Source organism: Neolamprologus multifasciatus, chromosome 18, assembly GCF_963576455.1.
Source record: "Neolamprologus multifasciatus chromosome 18, fNeoMul1.2, whole genome shotgun sequence".
Classification (NCBI taxonomy): Eukaryota; Metazoa; Chordata; class Actinopteri; order Cichliformes; family Cichlidae; genus Neolamprologus; species Neolamprologus multifasciatus.
The window spans coordinates 31,274,740-31,302,141 of record NC_140456.1 but is presented as its reverse complement, the minus strand read 5'-3'; the positions used below and the strand labels follow the sequence as shown (position 1 = coordinate 31,302,141).

The following is a 27,402-nucleotide window of genomic DNA, read 5'->3' as shown; positions in this document are numbered from 1 at the left end:
CAGCTTGACCCTATTTAACTGCAAACTGATAGCAAGCTGGTAGCAGACTTACTCTTATTGCCACCTTATCACTATCATGGTGCGCCAAAGTTGATCTTTATATCATACTGGATACACAAACAGTGTTTATTTTCCTTGTTTGATTTGTCTTTTTTTCCATGATGCTTGGTTAGATATGGCTCATTATCAAGAAAAACACAGTTTCCTTTTCAGAGTTTTAGTAAGTCAGCATGTCAGGTTTATTGTTGCTTTACAGTAATAGTCATCAGTTCTCACAGTTTATGCCAGATCAGTTAGTCACATACAGTGAGGCCAGGCATTCAAACACACAAATACACTGACACATACACAAATTAAAAAAAAACAAAAAACAGTGCTAGTAACACATAAGACGTGGTAGTGGCCGCAGTGTCCCACTGATGAATGGGGTTTGAAAGTTCAGTAGGAACACTGATATCCAGTATTAAAGCTGTTGATTGTGTGAAGACATCCAGCATAATACTGTTTTATTCAGAATTGCTGGTTCATGATGGGCTGTATAGTTTTTTAGTTTGTGTGTTAGTTTGGTCAGAAATGTATCTAAACGATAAGGTGGACTGACTGTGCTTTGCCCTGGTTTTTAGGAACATAGTCTCAATGCTGGACTCTCATTAAGATTCAAATAATGAGGTCAGTGTATGTACAAGTAACCCCCGCGAGTTCAGGCATCAAACACTTTTTTTAACTCTAAACTTTTTATGATGTCAGAGAGAGAGAATATCCCTAATATGGTCATCTCAGGCACCTAGCTTCACCCACCTGCTGTTCAAACCTGTTTGTCAAGAGAGAGGTGGTCTAAAATACAAAACAAAATACAAGCTGAGATGCTCGCCTTGCAGTGCGTTGGCTCACCGCCCACATCTGTGCACACAGCATCGTTGCATCATGTTTATGCTTTGCAGGGAGTAATCCAGGTCATAAGCGAAGATGACTTGACTATAGGCTCAATGACATTAACATAAATTGCTTTGCCAAAATAAAAAGTTGATGGTGCCGTTTTGATGCTCAAAAAGTTAACCAACTCATTTTTTTTTACTTACTTTACTTGTCATGTAAAAATGCACAAGAATATAAATTTGCACAAATTAATTTTTTCCCTTGTTATTAGGATGTTCTGGATATTATATGTTAGCCTCAGAAATATTGAGAATGTTCAGGATGCATGTAAAAATTGATGTTTTACCCTTAAAAGTAGTTGTTTCACTAACTGGTGCAGCAGTGTGGTAGTGGCATGGAGAGCAACACCTTGTAAATATGGATTATTTTGAACCTTTAAACAATGTTAGTCCCAGAATTCAAATATTGAGCTGGAAAATAAGCAAAATACACTGGATTGAAGAGTTAACCTACAAAATGAGCCCAACCTCCAGAGTGTGGATGTGAAAATGCATCAGGTACATGAAGCTGATGGAAATAATGGGAAATTATTCAGTTCAAAGATTCCTTCAGTGCATAATTTCCAATAATATTCAGAAAATGGAATTCCAGCCAGTACACCTGCCTTCAGCCGTCTCTCTCCAGCCCTTTGGGGACATTTAATAAAGAAATACTAACAATGGAGATTTACTAAAAAGAGGCTGTATAGAAACATGATTTCTTTTAAGATCTTGCTGCATGATTGATGTAATACACGTGTATATTTTCTTTGTGTGACTTCATTTGAAATTTAGCTCCAAATAAGCTCATAAACTTTGTGTAAAATGTGTACAGTCTTGCATAATTAACGTCCTGTATTCACGTAGTGTACAAAGGATGTGTGTGTGTGTGTGTACGCGCACGGATGTGTCTAGGTACCACATCTGTGGTTCAAGCTTCCTTTTGTTTTGACAGCAGAGATGGGCTGATTATAAGCCTCCTGTCACCAGGACACACACAGCAGATTAACACAATACCACACTACAGTACACAAACAGAGGGGGGTTTTACATATGTTAAAAGGGAGGGGCAGGAGGGTGTAGAGACTACACTTAAGCACACACACACACGCACGCACACTGTAAAGGGGTGTAATCAATAGCTTCTTTGTCCACCTTCACTCTTAATCTGCGGCTGATCTAGAACCACATCCTTGCACTGCTGCTACTCGCTTCACGCCTCTTCTTTCTTCTCTCCTGTAAGAAAAGACAAATATGGATGTGATTAGGAGAATGAGAAAAACCAGATGTGTCCAGCAGCTAAACTGTAACACACAGATGGAAATGCTAGGTTTGTACTTTTGACAACCAATTACTTTAGACTGGAGAAAGAAACTCCAGCAAAACTGAGGTGTCATAGAAGGTGGTGTTAAAAAGCCTCTGTAAAAGTTCATTATTTTTTCCTTCGAAGGCACCACATAAAGTCACATATATGTGAGCTGAGCTAGTGAGCCAAAAAGAGGCACATGTTGCAGCAGGGTGGGAAGAAAGTACATTGGCAAAGAGAATTCAGAACAACTTCATAGTGTTGTTCAAAAAAGAAAGAAATCTGGCTGCTAAAAGAAAACAAACAAACAAAATCATCTCTTGGTAGTCGAACATCAGTTTCAGAATGATATGAAATCGGTTGTTTGGTAGCGGATATGTGCTATTGTCTTAACTCAGCTCCAGGGTTGCTTTGTTTTCACTGTTCTGACAAATGAAGTCAACTCAGAAGTTTGAAAATAATAAAATAATTTTATCTACATAGCACCAAATCACAACAACAGCTGAAGGCGCTTCATATTTCAAGGTAACGATTCTACTGTTATTATTTAGTCTGATCCCCTACTATCTTCCTAAGATAGACAGGCTGCAAGGCAGGATCTTTATTTGCTCACCTAAATCTATTAAATACTTACTCCCATGCTGGTTCAGCATTGGTCTCTGTTTGCGTAGCTCTTTGGTCACACAACTGAACAAAAATAACACAAACACAAAGAAGAGGAGGAATTCTGGCCCACTCTTTTTTGCAGAATTGTTTTAATTCTGCCACCTTGGAGCGTTTTTAGCATTGAAGGCCTGCTTAAAGTCTAACAAAGTATCTCAATCTGGTGTGAGTCTGAACTTGACCGCAGAATTCCAAAACCTTGACTCTCAGACCTGTCCAAGTATCTTTGTGTTTATTTTACCCTTACCTGTCTCTGTCAAGCTGGTCTGCCTGCTTCAAATTTTCACCCTCCGGACCTACCTGCCTGCTCAGCCTCCCATTGATCAAATTTGAACAGCTGTGACCATTGGCTCCCCCACAGTTTGCTCGTCAACTCACAGCTGAAGAAATTACAACTCAATTGTGAATCAAAAACTCAAATCACCACTGCGCCACTCATCCATGCACCCACACTAAATTCCCTTGGAGAAACCTCCCTTTGTAACAATAAAACCTGTCAACTTTGAGCCATTGTATCTCGTGAGCTTCTTTGGAGTCTGTTTCATGCTTACAGCTGTCACGGTGATAACAGAAGCACAATGACAACAGCTTCTGCACCAAAAATGCTGTTCCAGATGGTTCAGACCAACTCTAACCTCAACGCATGCTCCTATAAATTATGCATGCATATATGTTTTAGCCTCTTTCCTCTCTTTGCTTGTCGATGCTTAAAGACACATAGTGACAGGAAACACAATGAACTTGAAGAAAGAAGCCTGTTTTGAGTACAGATATTTGTGTAAAAATGCAGATTAAAAGCAAAAAGTCATCAAAAAAATAAAAACCCAAGTACAGATACCTGAAAATCTTACTTACGTATAACACTTCATACAAATATTTTTTTAACTCCACCTCTGGGGCTCTATTTCCCCCAGGTGGTGTCTTTCCCATAGTCTGAACTCTTGTCTTAGGTGTGTTTTGCTGGTGGGACCAGATCAGTATCCGTTTACACCATAGACAATAGTCCTCTGTTGTTTCTTTCCATTTTCTTCCCTCTGCTCGCTCACTCCTCTTTCATCCCTCTGGCATTTTTACCTCCTTTCACCAAGTTACCCCTCTACTTCCTCGCTCTCAACAAGCCCTCACTTTTTTGTCCTCTGCTTCAGTTTTTACTCCGTCTGTTACTCTCGTCTGTGTCCTTTGACTTTGGCCTAAGTGGACGTCAGTTCAGATCTTCCACAGCATTCTATGGTATCACAGGGCTATAAGAGTTATATGACCCTGAAGAGCTCTACCGTGTAGCCTTCAGAGGGTAACCACTAGCTGGGAGTTCACTGTTAAGCTGCAAAAATAGCTGTTTTGGGCAAAATGACTCAGTTTAAATGAAGCCAGTAAACTGACAGTTTTACTCATTATGTGATCGCAATTCCCAAAACACCATGACTACATGGAAACACTCTGTTTTCCTCTGGACATTTAACGTGACACACCACTGATTTTACAGGTTAGCTCATGTAGAACTCTCTGTAGTATCATTCCATGTGGTTCTGCAGAAGGTTTTTCTGGCATTTCTTGGCTCGGCTTACAGGCTTTCTGTAAGCTGAGCCGAGCCCGTGACGTGGGCATGGGTTTTATCCATTCATGTAGGACTAACAAAAGTTAGAAGCTATTTAGTGGCATTACAATGCAAGATCCCACGCATGTCCCACGCTCGTCCCACGCTCAGGTGGCAGAGCAGATCAGCCACTAACCAGAAGGTCGGTGGTTCAATCCCAGGCTGCTCCAGTCTGCATGCCAAATATCCCTGGGCAAGATACTAACCCCATGTTGCTCTCTGATGCATCCATCGGAGTGTGAATGTGTATGAATGTTAGATACTTAGCACTTAAGCTTAGAAGTGCTTGTGTGAATGGGTGAATGAATTAGCTGTATAAAGCGCTTTGAGTGCTCGGACAGAGTAGAAAAGCGCTATATAAGAACCAGTCCATGTGGCATTACCCAGACTATGAACTCAAATTCAGCATGTTTTACTTTCTGATTTAAAAAGTTACAGACGCTACATCAATGTCAGATGAGATCATTTACTGCAAGGCAGACGCTGTGTTCCTGTCCCTGACATTATGTTGCAAAAGGCTAACTGATAGTGTAGAGATGTGAGAAAAGGCTACTGCTTCTGCCCACCGTCGCTCATTCGTATTTAACACGAGGCACTTGTGCTCTTATCTTTAACACTGAGCCAGAATGAGGTCTGAAAAGGTACAAATATTCCTCCTTCTTCTTCTTCAAAACTTCAAAACAGCGTAGAAACAAATGCATAAAAGTGACGTAACTGCTTAATATTCGTGTTTATTTCACATCAGCACATAAAAAATAGTAAACAAGGTTGTTTGTTACACTTTTGCAGTCATCGCGTTTTTAAGCGTCATGGTCTCTTCTGATGTCCTAAAGTTCTGCCCTGCCTTCCTCCTGCAGTGCTGCTGAGCTAAATCTGGGATCTCTCCATGCACTTTGTGCTGTATATAGGTTGGTCCCACATTAGTAACTAAACTGGGTTAGTTCTTCCAGGGCCTGATCTATTATGTGCCATGGATTCTGAGGGCCCAAATACCTCAGGGACAGTATGCCTAGTTCATTAAAATTCTGTCCCTCATGAGGAAATGTGCTGAACTGACTAAAAATACAAAGTGTTTGGTGGTAAGTAGAGCAAGTGATAGTTACTTTTTCAAATATCAGTCATCACATCTATAGATAATTATTGATTCCCCATCTACAGTGAGCTAAATAGCATTTTAGAGCTGTTCAGCTCACTGTTTCTGAGTTTAGTTACATCAGATTTGCTGTTGTAGTTTGATCTCACTGAGGGCATCAACGGCTGTTTGTCAGGGTTTTTTTTTACAGCAGTAGGGAGTTGTCAGAAAAATTCACTGTACAACAACACGCTCAGAGGCTCAGAGTTACAATGAGCGTGAATATCATCTTAAACCATCTTGATTAAAAAAATTTGCTAATAATACTTTGTATTTGCTATTGTACTGTCACTGTTTCCTAACAAACTGCTATTATCTGTCTTGAACCCTCTCCGCGACACCTTAAAGGCCGGTCCGTGAAAATATTGTCGGGCATAAACCGGTCCATGGCGCAAAAAAGGTTGGAGACCACTGCCTTATATGAAAAGACAAACCCTTTCCCTCAAAGTAGGACGTGACCACCTCAGAACACTGTATTGAAGTGTAACTCACTGTGACAATGTTACCTTCTTTGATTGTATCTGTAGGTCCCACAGTTTGTCTGAGATGGCGGTGGAAAGTGGGAGTCACTGGAAGGCAGCGCGAACTGTCCGGTCACTGAGCGGCTGGGTGGGACGGAAGTTGTCCCCCAGCATCCCATCATTCCCTTCTGGCAGCTCCGCACCTTTGACGTGGGACCGTAGTCTCCGAAACTCCTCAATCTGCAATGACAAAGATGTTTACACATAAACTGAGGGAGTCTGTTGAGGTCTTGGAGACGCAGGGCTACTTTTTCACCAGAAAATCCTCCTTTCTGAATTTTAGAAGTATCATAATTTACTTTAATTTAATTTAAAATGCTCCGATGTCTTACCCTGTATTAGAATAGAAATCTTTTTTCTTTTTCTTACCACAACAAGAGGAGCACTGTGGTGATTGTGGGTTTAGGTTCCACTGTGCCTTCACTTTATATTGCATTGTGTCGCTGCAGGTATTTATTCACGTCTAAGGAAAAAAATCTGACAAACTGTCAGCTGTAGGAGAAAGTCTTCAGAGCCTCACTTTCACCTTCCTAAAAACAAGCTTGTGGGTATAAAAAGGAAGGACTACAGTTATGTGTGATTCCTCATAACAGAGAAAGTGGAGGGGTTATTTCTGGTGATTTCACTATTTGCTTTGGGTTAGCATGTCAGATGGACAAACTAACCATTTTTACTCATCTCTGAATACAACAGCTCGACAGGTCATCTACAAAAAAGAGCATTCTGGGCTTTTTATAATTCTCAGATCAGAATAATCTTTCACCTGACTTCCTGTTCATGAGAAAATGTTGCAAGTGCAGATTTGATCTACACACACATACTGTGCAGGGGGTAGCAATATCAGGCAAAACAAATATGAAGCTTTTTATGCAGCCGTGCAGCTGTTTCACAGAGGAAAGCTTTATAGCACGCTGTCAAAGTGCATTTCAACATACTAACAACATAGTTGGCATAGTAACTGCCTGATATGTATACACATTCACTGAGCACACACACACACACACACACACACACACACAGAGTCAATAATAGCCGGATGTTTGAGGTGTGTATTCTAGGTAAGAAGGACCTGCTGTTTTAAAATACTTGCTGTGGTTACAGAAAGAAGAACAGTAAAGTGCAGCACAGTACATGAGTAGGCATAAAAAACAGCATACAGGTCAGTGTGCTGGAGTTAACTGTGTTTTTTTACACTTTGCTTTTTTACTTTAAAGGGATGTAGAGAGAAGTGTAATGGAAAGGGTGGCAGGTGAAGGTCGCATGTATAGCATGGTTAAAGGACTATATTATTCTAGTGTAACCCACAGCTTGGGCCTGCTTATCAAGTGGTGAGAAACTAGAGCTGCTGTCTGAACTGCCTAACACTTGGCAGGTTTTATACTTACGCCCCTCATAAAACCAGAACCCAACTGAAGATTCTTCTGTTTTAGTGTTTGCTTTTAGGACTTCTGTTTGTGCGCTGCAAACAAGAAGCACTAATAGTTGCGGAAGGAGCCATAAAAATGGCTTAACTTAAAACTTTAAACACATACTATATACCACCTGTTTGCAGGATTGGCTTTGTTATCATCTAAAAATAAGAAAACTAATCATCTTTAACCCATTGATACTTTCCAGCTTTTATTATTCACAATAGGGCATGGCCTGAGGGAGCCTGAAGTCATCCTTTCTGTTGGCATTTCTGCAGGTTCAATGGAGCAGAAAGCAGGGAACATGAAAGCCTGAATTAAATGTCAGATGGTTTCTGTCATCATCCTTTACATCAGGCTGCTGGAGTAAAGCATGAGAGACCCAAAGGCTAAATTCAAATAAAAATGTATCAAAAGAAACTTGACAGACTTATTGATTGGTAGTGAGTGTAAAGGTTTCCTGTACTGTGAGTAACTGCTAGAAAGCTGTGGGCTAGCATTACTGTGCAATTTAAAAATACATACAGGGCTGACATATTGATCATATAAGACAGGATGTAGAAAATGAGAAACCCCCTCAAACATGAACAATACAGACACTGAACGCAGTAGAAGAGCCACGCCAGTAAAAGCAATGTAACTGATTGGCTTACATTTGCCATGGGTAGCCGTTACTATGTATGATTCATGGCCTATAATTTTGCTGATGTCTACTTTATTTTACTGCTGCAGCAGATATCTATAAGTTGTCTCATAAGAGAAAAAAAATGCTGATAAACAGACTATTCACTAGTAACAGAAATTTTGTATATCAGTGTTAGGCTAATATTCTTAATATTCACCACTTAATACATAGGTATCAAATTTGACCCGCAGCCTAATTACATTTGGCCCACGAAGCCATACCAAATTACTATTAGAGCTGGCCTACTGGTATTATACAGCTAATATATATATTGTTTAGTATTAAGCTTTGCTTGTTCCATATTCAGTTTTCCAGCAAAACTTATTTGAGTCCATAAGAAAAGATTCATTCTTATATCTGGAGGAAGATTTTTTTTTTCCAATAAATATTAATGTTAGCCCGCGACTTTGTTCCAGTTTTGAATTTTGGCCCACTGTGTATTTGAGTTTGACACCCCTGCCATAAGTCATTGTTGATTTTGTCTTCACTCTCCATCCCCTGCCAAGCTGCACCTGTGATTCTGCGGCTGCTCGCTGATGAGCTGACAGATAAGATCTTTTCTTATCCTCTACATCCTTACCCTATCACCTCTGCCTCCCACAGGGTGCCAGCCTGCCCTGTTGAAACACTATTTTTTTTAGTATTTCAACTGAAAAAAATAGAATGCCATTGATCAAAAATAGAATTCCTTTGATCCAGAGTAGAATGCCTTTGATCCCTTGTGATGTCATCATCTTGCTGAGAGAGAAAACCCTTAAATAGGAGCTTTGCTCTGTTAAACTTTGCTGCTCAACGGACCTTGACCTGACAGTAAGCAAACCCTTTTGGAGAGTTTTGAGAGAATTTCGCGTTACTTAGCAATTCACTAACCAAGCCGACACATTTCACCATGTCAGCTAACCCATCCTTCTGCTCAAATGAGCTTAGAATAGTTAAATGGAGCATTTTGGGAAACCACTACAAGGTAGAGGCTTTCCTTGGAGAAGGGGGCTTTGGTATTGTAGCCAAATGTCGTGATACCAAAACCAACCGAGCTGTGGCTATTAAAGTCAACAAGAGCGACCCTGATATTCTGCAACAGGCAAAACTGGAACTTTTCATCCTGGAGCAGCTGAGAAGGTTGGATCCAGATGCCGCCAACATTGTCAAATGGAACGGCTTTTTCCACGACGGAGAGCGGGTTTGCTTAAAGTTCGAACTCCTTGATCAATGCCTGTGGGACTATATAGGGGACCGGAAAAACCAGGGTCTCCCCATAAGCGAAGTCAGGCCAATTTTAGGTCAGCTCACAAATGCTCTGTCCCACCTGGGTTCTGTGGGAATAGTGCACGCTGACCTCAAACCTGGAAACATCATGGTTGTAAACCGCCATGAGTCTCCCATCAAAGTCAAACTTATAGACTTTGGCCTCGCATGTCCTGCGTCTGCAGTGATGCCTGGTGACCGTGTGGGGACGGTTGGTTATAGTGCACCTGAAGTTATGCTTGGCCTTCCTTACAATGAAGCAAGTGACATGTGGTCTCTGGGGCTGGTGGCTGTTGAGCTTGGTACAGGGGTGCCACTCTACCCTGGAAATGAAGACTATGATGTTTTGAAATTCATCATAGAGACTCAGGGTCAGCCACCAGATCATGTTCTAGACTCTGGCGTGTACACTGAAGACTATTTCACTGAAGACAACGACAACCAACAGCGCTGGACATTTAAGACTGACCAACAATTTCAGTACGAGACAGGACATGAGTCCCAGGAGACAAGATACATCAAACTGACGCGTCTCGATGACCTCGAACAAGTAATGATGTTTAGAAGAGGACCCGAAAATGGCCAACGTTTGTTTGTAAGCTTAATTAAACAGATGTTGGCCTTGGATGCAAACCAGCGCATAACACCGTCAGAGGTTCTCCGGCATCCCTTTTTCAACCCTAAGAGTTCCCCTTGCATTGACATGAGTGCTGAAAGACCACAAAACCCTGTGGTCTTTCAGCACCCTTCAAACTTGAAATGCAAGAGATCAGAGAAAATCAACTGCAGTTTTCAAAACTCGGTTGAATTTTCTCAGCAAGTATTTGTACACACGTCAGCCAACCCATCCTTCAGCTCAGATGAGCTTGAAATAGTTGAAGGGAGCATTTTGGGAAACCACTACAAGGTAGAGGCTTTCCTCGGAGAAGGGGGCTTTGGTATTGTAGCCAAATGCCGTGATACCAAAACCAACCAAGCTGTGGCTATTAAGGTGAACAAGAACCGCACTGATATTCTGCAAGAGGCAAAAAAGGAAATTTTCATCCTGGAGCAGCTGCGAAGGTTGGATCCAGATGCCGCCAACATTGTTCAATGGAACGGCTTTTTCCTTGACAGAGAGCGAGTTTGCCTGAAATTTGAACTCTTAGATCAATGCCTGTGGGACTACATACGGGACCCGAATAACCGGCGTCTCCCCATAAGCGAAGTCAGGCCAATTTTAGGTCAACTGACAAATGCTCTGTCCCACCTGGGTTCTTTGGGAATAGTTCACGCTGACCTCAAACCTGGAAACATCATGGTTATAAATCGCTATGAGTCTCCAGTCAAAGTCAGACTTATAGACTTTGGCCTCGCATGTCCTGCGTCTGCAGTGATGCCTGGTGACCGTGTGGGGACGGTTGGTTATAGTGCACCTGAGGTTATGCTTGGCCTTCCTTACAATGAAGCAAGTGACATGTGGTCTCTGGGGCTGGTGGCTGTTGAGCTTGTTACAGGGGTGCCACTCTACCCTGGAAAAAAATATTATGATGTTTTGAAATTCATCATAGAGACTCAGGGTCAGCCACCAGATCATGTTCTCGATCCTGGCGTGTACACTGAAGACTATTTCACAAAAGACAACTACAACTACAACCAACAACGCTGGACATTTAAGACCGCCCAACAATTTAAATACGAGACAGGATATGAATCTTTGGAGACAAGATACATAAAACTTAAACGTCTGGATGACCTCGAACAAATAATGATGTGTAGACGAGGACCAGAAGATGGCCAACGCTTATTTGTCAGCCTAATTAAAGAGATGTTGGCCTTGGATGCACACCAGCGGATAACACCCTCTCAGGTTCTCCGGCATCCCTTTTTCAACCCTGGCCTCTCCAACAGGTTCCCAAGTATCAACACTGAAAAACCATACAGAGTCAATCCCCAGCATGGCATCTTCCACCCTGGATAAAAATGATAAAAACACAAACTGGGGTTGGAAAAGGATATTAACAGCAAATTACACTGGAAATATTAATTAAGCTGCTCCAATAATTATCACTTTGGCTTTTTTGTTTGTTTGTTTTTTATTTTCACTCCCCCCACCCCAACCAGTCGCGGCAGATGACTGTCCCTTCCTGAGCCTGGTTCTGTCGAAGGTTTCTTCCTTTTTAAAGGGAGTTTTTCCTTCCCACTGTCGCTAAATGCTTGCTCATAGGGAATCTTCTGATTGCTGGGGTGGCCAAAACTCTAGGGGAAGTAGCAATTCTTGTGAAAATTAAAAAAAAATAAATAAAAAATTCAAAGCAGAGCAGCGGACACCTTACCATCACATCAGTCCTTTAATCCGACCTAGAACACCATGTTTACAGAAATAAATTCCATACAAATTGGAAATAAATTGTTGTTTTTGATTGTTTATAAATATATAGTGCTACCCTTCAGCCTCCTAGTAGACATACCTGTGTTATAAATGTGAAACTCCTCCAATTTTTGAAAAGTTGACCTTTGACCTTGAAGTCAAGGTCACTGAGATTTAAGCTTCACTGAGATTTTCAGTAGATGCAACCATGGTATTGATTTGAAAAATCTACACAATCACAAACTTGGATGTCCACAGCGCCTCGCCATATACCAAAGATTAAGAGGTGTTTTTTTTTCTAGGTTTTTATAAAGATTACAAAACACAAATAACAAAAATGTCAACGCTATTTTGATGTTGTCTAATGTAGTGCAAAAAAACAAAACAAACCCAAAATTTAATAAACAAAGTAAATAAGGTATATATGACATAGTATACAAAATTTTAGTGGTCCACAATGGGGTCAATGAACAGAATGAAGGAAGTATTTTATATGACAATGGTGTAAAAAAGCGTTTTCCTATTTATTTGTATGTTTGTCACACTTAAACATTTCAGATCATCAAACATTTTTTTTCTTTTTTATGTATGAAGAAAAATCCTTTAACTGTCCAGTTTTCTTGATGTTATGATGCTTCTACCAATGGTTTGTCATTAATAAATCAGACTTTGGCTGCTGCAGCAGAAAAAGACAAAGAGAAAATGTAATCACACAAATCAGAGGTGCAGATTTACACTTTACCTGAAACAGAGCAAAAGTGCTTTTTAAATAGGTTAATGAATATTAAGTAATATAGGCTAGATGTCTTGACATTACTAGTTTCATTTGGGCCTTCTGGGCCATTAGTCCTCTGGCTTATTGCCAGTTACCAGCCAAATAGCTTGTGTATTTTATTATCTTAGTGTGTTAAAGATTCTACGTCTTATTCTGGTCAAACTGTGCTTCATTATTTGTTTACAGCACAGCTACAGTTCCAGGTGACTTCAAGTCAAAAGGATACTACATGTCAATGGCCAGCAGCCTGTATTCAGTTTGAATATTGCAGTAAATGTACCTGAATCTGTTTCTATTGGGTTGTGAATTTGGTCTCACTGTTACATCCAACTTTTAGAGTGGGATAAAGACAAAAAGAAACAAGAGAGAATGGATTTGTAGTTAGAAATCCAAAGTTGCTTTTGTTTTGCCCACACACATTGATGATGATTTCACATCACTAAGCAGGTTATCAAATGTGGACAGAATGTTAGCAGAATCTTATAATTCTCATAAGATTCTGTTTTTGTGTCCTTCAATACAATGTGTTTATGTGTGACATACTGATATGAATCATAGTATCTTATGGAATTCCAAAAATGGCTGCCAGGACAGCTGCCACCACACTGATGTGACACACTACAAATCAACTCTTTGATGCTCTGTGCTGAGTCTGCACAATAACCTGCACTTAAACATTCATTTAATATCACGTGCACATATACACATACTGTCCCTCAAGAAGACACTGAGAAAAAATAAAGAATAACATTGAGACTAGGGATGGGTATCGTTTAGGTTTTATCCGATACCGGTGCCAAACCGGTACTTTTGAAACGGTGCTGGTGCTTAAACGGTGCTCAAACCGGTGCTTAAAGAATGGAGAACACAAAATTGGTCCAAAAACCTCTCATGTTCAGCTGGTTTTTTTGTAAAAAGATAACAATGTTAGCCTTTTCTGCAGCTATGGGGCATATATGGTATCATTCTTGGCTGGAAGCAGTGCTTAAACAATGGAAAAAACACAAACTTTGTCCAAAAACCTCTCATGTTTAACTGTTTTCCACTTTTTCTTTGGTCATTTTAGCCTTTTTGGCCAGGGTGAAGGGAGTATCTGCCATCAAACAAGAAGACAGCCGCATGTAGCTATGATGATGTTTGCTAGTTCACCTTACATGCATTAATGTAATAACGTGGTTAGCTTACTCAACGTAAATTACACATGAACAACATGAAGCTACTCAAGCAGAGAAGAACGGCTGCTGCTGCCATCATCATGCGTCATCATTTCTGCTACACTAGCAGGGCCGATAACAGGCACCACACCCACAATAGATGTGCTCGGTGTGAGGTCTCACAGCAAGCTATCAAATACAGCGCATTTCTCGGCTTTAAAGAAAAACGCTATGCGTCGCCAGTGTTAGGGTGAGTTGTTAAATATTGTCGTCCTCCCCTCCCCAGATCTTTAAGATTCTGGGAGGGGGGGCGGTAGTGTTTCTGATCACAGGAACACCCTCTGTGAAGGTCTGTTTGATGTGGTAAATTTCCTCCCCTTTGTATGGCTTCACTGTGTTATCTAGGGTGTGGGGGGACTACCCTCTTTATGTTCCTGTGCTTTTATGTTATAGGACCCTTTGATACACACACACACATTCTCACATAACACACACACAGTGCCTTGTCTTTGTAACCAAGGAAGTTACGTGTTGTAAACTATTGTTTATTGTGTGAACGTTGCCAATAAAAGGGAGCGAGAGGGGGCAGTCGGAGAGGTCATTTTGTGATGAGCTAAGATACCTCCCTTGCAAGTAAAAAGATCGATCACTGTTGCCTTGTTTTTCTTTCATGGGAATAAGTTCTGGGATCAGCGGGGTTTGACTTTAGACCCAACAGCCAGGTGTTTCATCGGACTCGAGGTGTTACCTCCTTTGACAGTATCACAGTATCACCTTAAAGCACTTGTTGCAGCTGCTGAGTTTGCATATTTTGCTGTGAAGTACAGCCAGACTTTTGACCGCTTCGCCTTGGGCATTTTTAATCTGTAGCTCTGCTCTAAAAGAACGTACGCACCTGGACCCGCCTACTATCCTCGGAAATGTAAAATGATTGGCTAGAATCTAAAGTGTATCACAGCTCAGGGAAATAAAGCACCGAAATGTGCGCTGCTTTTCGGTCTGGTTACTACCGTTTATGTCAGTACCGACACCGGTACCCATCCCTAATTGAGACTGTAACTTTGCCAATAGATCTTGATGCATGCTCAGCCATCCAGGTAAGGAAATACTAACAAGTTGATTCTGTTTATCTAGATGTAAAATTTTCAGTGAAAAATGAAAAATAAAAAAAAGACAGGTTAGCCTTGTTAGACTGTGAGATTTCCATCAGTAATGGGGGACATTTAAAAGTTGGTGTGTACCGTAAACCTACGAATACAGATCAGTATTTAAGGTTTCATCATCCACTGCTGCACAAACTTGGCGTCATCAGGACGCTGCAACATAGAGGGAACACCATCCCAACAGACTCAGCAGCCAGCGAAGCAGAAGAACATCGCTTCAAGAAGGCCCTGAGTAAATGTGGTTATCCCAGCTGGACATTTGTCAGAGCACCTAAAGCACAGGTGTCGAACTCCAGGCCTCGAGGGCCGGTATCTTGCAGGTTTTAGATGTGTCCTTGATACAACGCAGCTGATTTAAATGGCTAAATGACCTCCTCAACATGTCTTGAAGTTCTCCAGAAGCCTGGTAATGAACTAATCATTTCATTCAGGTGTGTTGACCCACGGTGAGATCTAAAACCTGCAGGACACCGGCCCTCGAGGCCTGGAGTTCGACACCCCTGACCTAAAGAAAGCTCCAGCTGATCCAGGAGAGAAGGGCAACCGCTGCTTAAGCGAAAACTTGTGGTCATCCTGTATGTGTCAGGAGTATCGGAACAGCTGAGACACATTTTCTCTAAACACTGCATCCGTGGCTTTTAAACCCCAAAACACGCTGAGCCAAAAATTGGTCCACCCCAAGGATCAGGTCCCCTGACACAAACAGAGCAATATACTGTACGCTGTTAAGGAGGATTGCCAGGATTTATACATTGGGGAAGCCAAACAACCTCTGGCTAAGTTGATGGCACAACACAGAATAAGTAACTCGTCAGGCAAGGTCATTGATCTGGTTGTTGATCAATGGTCATGACAATTTGCTTACTAATGATCAAGAAACAGACCTCACAGCCCATTGTTCATTCAGTGGTGCTAGTTTAAGTCATTATGCAAATCTACTGTATATAAGGTTGGAAACCTGCAGTCAGCTGAGACTGAAGAAGTCACTTGGATCAGAGGCGAAACATTTCTCCCAGAAAACGCTACGTCCACATGACCAGAATCAACTTTTTGGGACCACTTTATAGAGTTCCTGAAATGCTTTTATTGTGAAATAGCAGCAGGGTTTTGCAGCTTTCTGCATCTAGGTTTTTTTTTTCTTTTCTTCTTATTATGAAAGATTGACAATTATACATTAACCCTTTACTGTATTCACCACTATATTCTCCACTGATTTCTGGCAAAATATATCCGTCTCGTCAGCAGCTAAACACTCCACTACAATCAGCAGCTGATGCTGTAGCTTCTTCTGAGAAAACAGCTGCCTGAGGACTTTGCCTGTCAGGAACCCAAAACACTGAGCTGAAAGGGCCTTTAAGGCTGAGATAATAATTCTGGGATTAAACAGAAGAAGAAAAATAAATAAAACAAAAAAAACTTAAAAAGCCAGAGGATGCTTTACTTTACCTGCTTTATTTGTTTTACCTGTAACTGTGAGATGGTGAGAGGGTAACGATAGAGAATCCAGGTCACATTCTCGCTACAAGGTGGTGTAGTCAGAGATCCTTCATACACCCAGTAGTCTCTCAGTAATGGATCTGTGGGCAGGTTTTGTGGAAAAAGCAAACATCAGTTATACTTTGATGATATTGTTTCAGCTCTCAAGGCTGAACAAAAAACAATTTCTTCATCCCATCATGCAGTTGACTTTCTGAAATGAGGACATGATCTGCATTTTTTTTTTCAACTTTATCTCACACCCACACAACAATCGTATGGGTGTTATCAGGAGGCAATAGCTACAAATCTTTATCAGTGCTCAAGACATTCTTGCTTACCAGGTAACAGAGTGTTGGGATTAAAGCAGGGGATTATCTTGCTCTTCCCCTGGTGGCATTAACACAAAGATAATTATTCTCATTGTACATGCATCCTACAAATCCAGCATCTTAAGATGCTTTCATCTGCTCTGATTTTTTTTAATTCAGTCACACCTTGTACTGCAGGTCCTGGAGAACTTCAGTGATGGCCTTCAGTCCCAGATGCTCTTTACCAATCTGATAAAAAAACAAGCATGTTTGGTTTCACAACTGGCAAAGTAGTCCTTATTTCAGCTTGAACTTATGTCGTTGATAACGATAATGCTACCAGTGATTGTGTTTAAGCAGGACTTTTATACTTTTATGTCTGCAGGAAGTAAATAGGGAATGAAGTAAGAATTCTGTTGAGAACAGGATGTGTGTAGTGTTAGGTCTGAGGTCAGGAATGTTTTGGGTTGAAGAAAGAGTGAGATAGCCACTGTTTTTTGTCAAGGTTTTTGAGCAGGTTTCTCAGCAGACTAGCTTTTCAAGAAGTCTACTGAGAGTTCTTGAAAACCCGGTCTCATTTCATTCCTTATGGAGTGCATTAAGTATGTAAATCAGGGGAATTTCACAGGAACGTGGCAAACAATACATTCCAAACTGACTCATTCTCAGGTCACACCAAGCATATCTAGAATTTATCTGATCACTCATTTAGGAAAACAGCTTTTACAATGCTAGGAAGGAAAGCACATTAGGGCTGATAAAAGCACATGTTTCTAAAAATGCATGTCAAGACTAGACTTAAAACGGGCATTGTGGCTCAGTCCCAGTTTAGGGAGCCAGCATATAACTTAGAACTGCACAGAAAGACAGCACCTTTTACTTTGTGTTTAACTGAGCATTCACAGGCTAAGATGTCACCAAACACTCTGTAGCTGGATCATATACATGGAAAATGGGACAGCCTTTTTAAATGGCACTTCCCCTGAGCTACACTTAACAGGGAGAAATGGTGTGTTTAAGTGTCTTTTTTTAAGCATGGAGAAAGAAATGCATCTGTTTTATGAAGAAATGTATTTAAATGTATGTTATATTTTTTTTGGGGGGGGGGGGGGGTTATCTGTATTTCTTTCTTTCTTTTAAAGTTCTTCAGTGGAAGCTTTACAGACATTTTCAAACATTTAAAAAATGCAATATATCAAGCAATAACTAGTTTTGACAATGTCTGTCACACTGGGGACAGTGTGATGATTTTCTGCTGGTAAGCCTCGGTTGCATTCATGTAGATTTCGCTTTGACCTGCCTAAACATTACTGCAGAACACGTATTTCTCTGTGGAGAAAGTATTCCTTAATGCCACTGGTCTTTTTCAGTAGGATAATACAAACAACACTTGACAAAGAGTTCAAAGTATTGGGCCCCCAGATTTCCCAGTTCACAATAACAAGTGTATGTGGAATGTGCAGGAAAAACAACTTCATTCCATGAATGCTCCACCTCCTAACTTCCAGGACTGAAAAGACACTGACTTTAACGATGTTTCTGACTGACATAGGAAATAGTTTCTTGGCTATGAATAAACAGACATTGTAAATCAATCCTTTATCAGGTCACTTTGCCAGCCTTCTGGCTCTGGATGCTTACCTGCACAAAAAGAGCTATGATAAGTACTCCATTCTTCTTCCCTAGAGCATCCTCCAGTGTGTTAAACAGAGTGCTGTTCCAGTGAATCAGATGAAGCTGCACACAGAGAAACACCACATTACAATCTGTGATTGAGTGGCATTTGCTGTAGAGAGGACAAGTTGTGAGTGAGAAACCATCAGCTTGTGGTGACTGGAGGCTTTTTGTAAGGGCTTTCACATAAACAAAGGGACGTGTACAAAGCTTCAACCCTGAAAGCAGTAAATACAAGACCAGACTGAAGTTACATACATGATAAGACTTACAGCTGCCATGCTATGTCTTATTATAACAGACACAGTGGAAAAAACATTAATGTATAATATCTTTGTGATCTCTGAGCTGCCTGTTTCATTATCAATAGCCTTCTGCACTGAGAACTGATAATGTGTTTTGTAAAAGGAAACATAAGCTATGTTAAAAGGGTAGTTCTGCTGCTACAAACAGGAATGGAAAGAGACACTGAGCTATACTGAGAATAATATCTGCAATAGATTGAGCTCAGTAAATGGTATGTGGTAAATACAGTAAACTGTATTTAGCAGTTGTAGCAAACAAACATTGCTACATTTTGTTCTTTAGCCGTATTTGAGAGAGATCACGGATTTAAGCAAAGACCTTTTTAATCAAACAGTCTCCACAAAATGACATGAACTTTCAAAAAAACAAGCCTTTATTTTAAAAAATTATGCAGTTTTGGACACTGTTTCAAACATGGAACAGCAGACTGCATCTTCACAACTTCAGGTTGTTATTTGAACATGACACAGAAAATCAAGACGACAACTTTATCAGAGGGTTTCCAGCCTGCAGGAAAATCAATGGCATTTCTTTACACAGGATAATAAACATCATACAGTAAACTGTATTTACCACTGTCTTCAAATAAGCCAAGCTCTCTTCACACAATTTTCCCTTGTTGACTACGGCCCAACAAACACTAAAAATGGGAAAATGGGACATTTGTAGACCAGCAAGTCCAATGTTCTGTTGTCAGAGTCATATATTTTTGGTGTCCTAATAATTAGGAATTTATTAGGCATTTACCTTGAGGTCCAGTAAAATGCCAGATATTATATTGTGCAGGAATGTTATCTAAGAAAGTTCACCAGAATTTATAACATTAGTATTTGAAGATGGAGTCCAGTTTTGGGAAATGCAAAGTTGTTGTAGATGACAAGATTAAAATGGGATTGACCTAACGTGGAGTAAAAACCAAAGTAGAAACAGCTGACACATTTGTAAGCAAAAAAAAAAAGAAAATATAAATGTATGTTTTTGGATGGAGTGGTACAGTTTCTTGATGAACTGTCAGAGAACGCACCGTAAAGATTTCACAGACACACGGAGTCACAGAATGTGTGATTATGACTGTGGAACAATGCTATTCGGATATCAAAGCGGATACTTTTCAAAGGAAAAAAAGATTTTGTCTTCGAGGACTCATCAAACTACAGTGTTAGCTGAAGACAAGAAGTCTAAACAAATCAGTGCGTTTCTTTGGTGTTTGGGGTGTGCTTCATGGTTATGGCCTTGCTTTTTTCTCCTTGGTTTACCTCCATAGGGAAAGCCTTGAAGTTGACCGTGTGCTCCGATCCTCTTTGGTTCTCTTTGCCCCAGTGGAATCGAACCTCGTGAAGCTCATACTCGTGATCGCTTGGCAGTGGACCTCCAGTAACCACTGTCACAGGAAACCAGAGGGTTTATGATCAAGCACGTACAGGAAGAAGGCTAAATAGGTCAGAATAATAGTTGGTGTGAGAGAAAGGGGTCATTTGTGATGCGATGCAACTTTTTTGGTTTTCCCTTGTGAGAAAAATATACATTAATCACCTCCTACCAAACCTCGAAAACTATACATGCATCCTGTTTCAAAGCAGTTTAGTCAACAATTTGTGTTTGCTGATATGATGTCATGGCTGCTGGGAGTTACCTGACTTGGACTTGAGAATAATACGGACAGTGTGTCCATCATTGATCACCTCGCAGTCTCGACACACCACGTAGTTTGGTGACAATCCAACATCCAGGAGTGACGGATCGTAGTGAGCCTCCCTGGAGTTTAGATTAATGGGAGACTGGTACTCGCCATTGGCTGCTGGGAAATGAAGTCCCCATTCTACACCTTTATGAGCAAAAATAGCCATAAAAAATGCACATGAAATAGAGCATACATTCAGATTATTGTTGTAAAATATAGGCTTACTAAGAACATGACCATTAAAAATGGTTGCACAGTTTTAAGTGTCCTGCCAAGTCACACTTAAAAGTAAAGGGAACTGTTGCACCAGCTGTTTCAAAGTTCAAACTTTGACTAGCTGTAATATGTTACCAAATCATCATCTACACTTCATTTAAACAATATACACCACATAAAACAGCTCTTATGAAGGGCTTGGTCATTGCTAAATAGGCGTCCATCCTGTGCCTCAAATCAAGTACTTCCCTAAGTACCATTTGAGGTCAATAATGGCTTTCACTGACAGCTTTATTCAGAGCAGTCATAAGCAGCATCAAATATCGTTTATGGGTCAAAAAAATGACAGCAGCATGGAAGTGGCTTAATCTGCATGCCATATGAAGGGTACCAGGTTGCAATAAGCCCTGCAACAGACTGGCGTCCAGGGTGTACCCTGCCTCTCAGATGAATGGATGGATGGATTGGATGGATATCTATGGTTACAAAAAGACTTCCGGTGAAAAATCTGTAAAAACTTCCCTAATGAGTTCATGGAATCGGTCATAAAAATAGTAACACTATTTTTCTTCTTCGCTCAATGACATCAGTTTCTAACTTTCTGCAGTTTCGCTTCTGGATTTTTGGTGAAAGTTTGTACAATCTGTGATCAGATGCTGACAGCAGGCAGCAATCCAATCGCAGTCAAAGGTTTCAAATGCCATACTCACAACTCAGGTTTTAATTGGTGAACATGCAATCAGTTTAAATTCATGTAGGAAGGAAATATGTTGTGTACTTAATGTTGTGTGCCAGTAACACAGGTATCCAAATTAAGATACACCTTGAGAGATTTATTTTACCAACAGCTGGTCCAACCCAATCACTGACCCTGAAACATAACGTAACCATCAAACGATGCACGATACACAAAATTCACGGTTAGGTTCAATACTTTGGTGTCACTGTTCGATTTTTTTTGATACAAAAAAAATGTTCATGCCTTTTTAATTTGTCATTTATTAAAATTATAAATATATATTTTAACTCAAAAGTACAGTTTTTAAATTTAATGTTGCTGAAACAACAAAGTAATAAAAAAAAATTAATATCTGATTGAGGAATCCCTCATCTTTGGAAAAGAGAGTTTATTACAGAGAAATGGCTCTTACTATACGCTTCTTCTGGGCTATATTCTCAGCAGCATATTAAACAAGGAGAATCATGTGCTAACGGCTGTCTAAATGACTCGGGTAAAGTTTGTAGCATGCGTGCTTGTTGTTTTTGTCTGCTTCCACTTGTCTTTGCACTAGGATGATGTGGGGGTAAATGTGCAGTCATATTCGTTGTGTTCCCACTAGTGCTGTCAGCGTTAATCTCGTTGAAATGACGTTAACGCCACAACATGGCAAATCTCCGTTAACGAGCTACCGCAGATCGCCCTGTGCTTGGGGCTGGACAGCCAACACGTTAACGAGCTAACTGCGCTAACGCACTAGTTCCCACCCATGTAATTGAGCATTGCGTGGCACATCCGACATACTGCTTTACTTTTGTCTATGACGCGCTTACCTTCAGGGTCATACTTCACATGAAGACCAAAATAGTTCCAAACGCCAGATCTGAATGAGGGTGGGGGAGGTTCAATTTGCCATGTTGCAACGAGCTTAACTTCTGTCTCGCTAGCTTGCCCTGCACTCAGTGAATCTGCGTTTGACTACTCCGCCTAGGCTGCACTGTCGAGCGCACTGAGCGCTCAACACAGACAGCATCGTCAGAAGGAAAGTTGATAAAATATTTTTTTTAGTGTAAATTTTGTATTGTTCGATACATATGCATACCGAACCGAAAGCACTGTATCGAACGGTTCAATATCGATATGAGTATTGTTGCACTCCTAATATATATATATATACATATCTCTCTCTCTATATATATATATCTATATATCTATATATATGTATGTATATGTGTGTGTGTATATATATATATATATATATGTATATGTATGTATGTATATGTGTATATATATATATATATAGAGAGAGAGAGAGAGAGAGAGCAGCAAACTCAAATAAATAACTATCCATCCATCTTGATACTAATCAAACAGACAAACAAATAATATCCCCTGAAGTGATATAAACTGAGCTGGGTGTGTGCTTGAGAGGAAAACGGTGGTTTCAGAAGAACGCTTTGCCTTCTCCTCATTCTGATCCTGAGTTTCTTTCTGCTTCCTCTCAGTGTCTAGTAAACAGGACTTCTTGCAGTGAGTGTGACAATGAGATTACTGTTCATAAAAACAAAATTAAGCAGACTGCAGTTGTAAAAACAGGGCAAGTCTGTCCTAAATGAGACAGATCACCTGTCCACAGCACAACACTGAAATATTTTGTAAGATAGTAAGGCCTTTGCTATCAGTTTAATAGAGTGTAAAGAGCAACAACTGTAGAGAAAGTGATCCCACTGAAAGACAGAATTTGCTTCACTTTTCAGCTGACTGCAACAGTAAGAGATGTGTACAATGTGCACAACCTGCTGTGTTTTTAGAAAAAGGAACTACACACTGGCAGTATCGTGTTCATGGAAAGTCCAGAACACCCATCTGCCTCCAAGACAAGGAGCTCAGGCCTCACAGTGAGCCTTTCTGTTGGGACTGCCGATAGACGGTCCTCACTGGCTGACTATTCACACCATAGCAAAGAAGCATGGGGGAGTGGTCACATTCTCGCTTTCCTCAGCAACTAAAGCCTTAACAACAGTTTACTAAAGGCAGTGAGAATTTGAGTGGCACTACTAAATTGCGGATTGTTGCTTTAATGACCTCAAATTAAGGATTTAGCTTTGTGAGTAATTACGTTTTTTTTTTTTTGCTTCAGCCATTGGAAAAGAATTTGGTGTTGTTAACTTTAGTGTTAGATGATATCATTCTTATGTGTAAGCTAATCAAGAAATGACTGTGCCAGCTTGTTAGCCACACAGGCGTTAGAGACCTGTTGGTGGCCATCTGATAGCCACCACTCAGCAGGGAAAATGTGCACCTTCAGTGGTTGTTGGAGGTTCTGGCAGTCTCTGTGAAATCAACTGATCAAATCGCAGAGCAGTATGTCAGTGACCTTGTAATTCACTGGTTGCAGCAGAAAGATGTGCTTTCTTTAACTGGTTGTGGGTGGTTGCTGGCTGTTGTTATCAAGAAAGTGTTTGCAAGCAGATGTAAAGTGGTACACCAAAAACCTTCTTTAAGAAACCCCCTTTGCTTTACTTGATAGCACGCTGCCACCTTTGCAGCAGTTTATATGGAAGATGCTGAAATTTCTGTAAACACTTGCAAACTACTCACCAACTGTTAGTAACTAAGAGTGACGAAAATGAGAAATTGAGAACAGTCAGAGTAAAAGTTAGGGTTAGGGTTAGGGCTAACCCTAACCCAATTTATACTGCACTTGTTCCACTTTGACTAAAGCTTGTGGCATAAATGACAACTCTTTGTAGAAAGGTCTGTGTCTTCCATGCAAACTGCAGGTGACCAAAGCTATCACAAGCAGATTCTTGGTGTAGCTGATTTCACCCGGCAATAGCAGCAACAATTTGCCAGCAACATTTTTCCCTGGTGACCAGAGGTTGTCAGGGAGTCGACCAACCTCTAAATGGTAAAATGGTAAATGGCCTGTATTTGTATAGCGCTTTACTAGTCCCTAAGGACCCCAAGGCACTTTACACAACCAGTCATCCACCCATTCACGCACACACACTGGTGATGGCAAGCTATATTGTAGCCACAGCCACCCTGGGGCGCACTGACAGAGGCGAGGCTGCCGGACACTGGCGCCACCGGGCCCTCTGACCACCACCAGTAGGCAACGGGTGAAGTGTCTTGCCCAAGGACACAACAACCGAGACTGTCCAAGCTGGGGCTCGAACCGGCAACCTTCCGATTACAAGGCAAACTCCCAACTCTTGAGCCACGATCGCCCCAACCTCTAGGTCTATGTGACTGACACCTTAGCTAAGTCCTAAGAAAGGAAACTTTTGCTTATTACACAGCAGTAAGCTCTGTCAGCTCATGGCAAGGAAGTTCTGTGCTTGTGCTTATAAATTAAGATGAAGAATTTCCTGTGGGAACCTCTCATCTCCTCTTATCTAACCAGGTATTTGCATGTCAAATATTAGTGTCTTAGTCATACATGTTATTCCATATAATTTAGTATACTTACAGTAAGAATTTCACAGTTCAGTGTGACAGTATATCCCTCGATGCTCAGTAAAAGCAGCATTAGCAGAAAGACAAAGTTAACACATAACTGTGTGACATACTGAAAGTATGACAGTAATATTTGTAACCTATGTTCAAGTGTTTATGTGCTTTATTCAGTTTCTCTGTAGACAAAGATATATGAGTATATGAGTGATATATGAGTGGCAGCTCTTAATGCCAAGTCATTTTTGAGTTTTATTGTATGAGTTGTAGAGTCCAAGGAAATCTTTGCTCTGACCAACAACTGTCTGTTGCAAGTCTCCTATACTTTTAGCAGTGCAGTGATAAACAGCTGGTTTGCTGGCAACTTGATATTGTTGCCAGCAAAAAGTGATATTGTTCTTGTGATATTTTTCTATATGACTGACTGTAAATCATGCCGTTCGAGCAACCTACAACATAGGAGACGAGAGAGTAAAACCATTAGTGGTGTTTTAAAAACATATTGGAGCTGGTGGTCTGACAGATGTTGTACAGTGTATGACCCAAATCCAACTAAAGAATCAAATTGCATTTTTTTAAAATGTTTTAAAAAGTGTAAAGTTTTGGGTCGAGTCCCCCTTAAAACTCCTCCTGATCCTTAGCTTTTCACACATCTCCAGCATCCCTTCACATACTGAGAGAGCCCAGCCTACCTTCCTCATAGCCCCAGTCCAGCTCATCTTTCCCCGGGGTATAATCCGACTCCTCATTCACATTGTCAGCCATGGTGCTTTGCAGTCTACTCCCTGTGGCTAGAAACCAGTCTGTCCTCCCACTCACGGCTCCCCGTCACTCTGGTTTTAACTGGTTTTGGACACAAACTGAAGTCTGCTGGATGGATTCCCAGCTCAACAACAACTCCCTCTTTTCTTTGATGCAGTTTCTCTTTTCTTTCTTTTTTCTGTCTGTCTCTTCTTAACCCACTTTCTTACTCTCTCTTGCTCTCGTCCTCCTAAAGAGACAAGCTGATGGTGTGTGCAGACTGTTCTGCCTCTCTGAGCAGCTCTTTACTCTGTGTTGCTCCACCTCTTTTCTCTCGCTACTTTGCTCTACTGTTATCTCTCTCTCTTCCTCTCTCTCTCTCTTCCTTTCTGTGTCTCTGCAGGTGTGCTTGCTCACCCTGGCATAAAATGTCAGAACAGTGTTTCTTTTTCATCTCCCTGCCCTGTATGCTCCCCGTGTTCAGAGGTGAAAATAAACTGTAAAGCATATCGGCTTTAATTATTTTTTCTTTCTTGATTTATTTGTTATGATCTTTTACCCTTTCTGCTGTTTTCAGAACCACCGTGGTTGTGTGTATGTGTGTGTGCTGGAATGCTGGAATGCTGGCAGGAAGGTCGTGCTGGCGTTTCTGTTGGAGGTCACAGATACACCCTTGGGTGAAGGAAACAGCAGTGGTTGGGAAAACATGCAAAAAGTAGCATGAGGGTGAAAGTGAAAGGCCAACTCTACTTCAGACTTGATGACTTCAAGATGGACAAAGAAAATGGCTCTCAAACACCCACAGAAGCCTTTGGCTACAACTTCATGGCCTATCACAAATGAACACTGAACAGTGCTTTATATTTCACCCTGTTATACATTCTTTAATTACCAGTTGTTGTCATTTGTAAGTTAACTATATATTTTTCAATTTTACTGTATTTTGGGAGGTGGAGTCTCAAATGGGACAAATAATTCATAGTATTGACATTTTTTCCTTTGTTCATTCCCTCCTTTCCTAATCCATATCCTCCAGGCTGCTCTCGTTAATTACCCTACATTCTTTATCAGGAAACTGTCCTTGGAAACTGTCCTCGGAGCAAGCTAAATGAAGAAGAGCTCCCTTGATGTGCAGGAGCATCAGCATTTAAAGAACAGCCAACAGGAGTGTCCTCCCCATCTGAAATTCCCAAAGTTACCAAATCATGGGATTTGCTAGATTTTCCAAGAGCCAAGAGGAAGTGCAGAAGTCTAATTTGCACTCAAATTTTTAAATTACACAACATATCCTTTTACTTAAGTAACAGAACAGGTTGTTACCCTCTGACTCCCAGAAAAACTTATAGGAGTTCCTGCTGAAATGACATATGAGCGTTCTTAAATTGTAATAGTATCACCCAGGAAGAGCAACTGAATCCCTGTTTGGAGACGGAACGTGTGGTGGTTGTGTAATCAAACACAAGACCTTAAGCTATGAGCGGAGGGTTTTTTTTTAGGTAGGAACACTATTGCATACTACTTTGAGTTTTGTTTCCTTTACCTTTTATTAATAATTAAAGCAGTCAGTGGCTGCATGCCTTCCACCGCCTTGTAAGTCGGGAGATGAAGAACCCCTCTGATATATTCTACTTCAGATGTAAAGAAATGACGACAGACTAATCGAATATAGAAATTTCATAGATTATAATCTATGTGATTACCGAACAAGTTTTAATCTCTATTCACCTTTGTGCTGCTAAAGGTTTTAACAAAACTTTGATCTTGTTGTGCTTTACAAAGTTTTACCAAAAGAATTCACAGTCACTTTCTTGTGATGATACTCAAATACAATGAAACTGCTGAGATATTACTCAAAACCAGCAGAATTTAGCCTATAATTATTCTATTTAATACTGACATTTCAATCAAC

General features: G+C 40.6%; 1 protein-coding gene across 3 annotated transcripts; it reads right to left on the bottom strand.

The window, feature by feature from the left end:
• Positions 1 to 362: 362 nt before the first annotated feature.
• ca8 (carbonic anhydrase 8 (inactive)) lies at positions 363 to 25,909 on the bottom strand. 3 transcript variants are annotated; one of them, XR_014870828.1, is made up of 9 exons: positions 25,445 to 25,908; positions 20,312 to 20,497; positions 19,935 to 20,059; positions 18,340 to 18,435; positions 16,885 to 16,947; positions 16,729 to 16,777; positions 16,376 to 16,488; positions 6,116 to 6,310; positions 363 to 2,150 (listed from the first exon to the last, which is right to left on the bottom strand). XR_014870828.1 is itself a non-coding variant. In XM_085141228.1 (8 exons), exons 1-8 carry the CDS (start codon positions 25,515 to 25,517, stop codon positions 6,176 to 6,178), a joined length of 846 nt encoding a protein of 281 aa, XP_084997354.1. In that variant the 5' UTR covers positions 25,518 to 25,909; the 3' UTR covers positions 6,115 to 6,175. The 3 variants fall into 3 exon arrangements, 1 of the variants encoding a protein (XP_084997354.1); XR_014870827.1 differs by having other exon boundaries at positions 20,312 to 20,503; positions 25,445 to 25,904; XM_085141228.1 differs by lacking the exon at positions 363 to 2,150 and having other exon boundaries at positions 6,115 to 6,310; positions 20,312 to 20,503; positions 25,445 to 25,909.
• Between the last annotated feature and the right edge of the window lie 1,493 nt (positions 25,910 to 27,402).

Bases quoted from the DNA above. Each gene is read 5' to 3' on its own strand.
- ca8 (XM_085141228.1), bottom strand. From the start codon at position 25,517: ATGGCTGACAATGTGAATGAGGAGTCGGATTATACCCCGGGGAAAGAT. The intron at 18,436-19,934 runs GTAAACCAAGGA...CTCTGTGTGCAG, and splicing joins TCAAGGCTTTCCCTATGGAG to CTTCATCTGATTCACTGGAA. The intron at 16,948-18,339 runs GTAAGCATCCAG...TTTTTTTATCAG, and splicing joins TCATAGCTCTTTTTGTGCAG to ATTGGTAAAGAGCATCTGGG.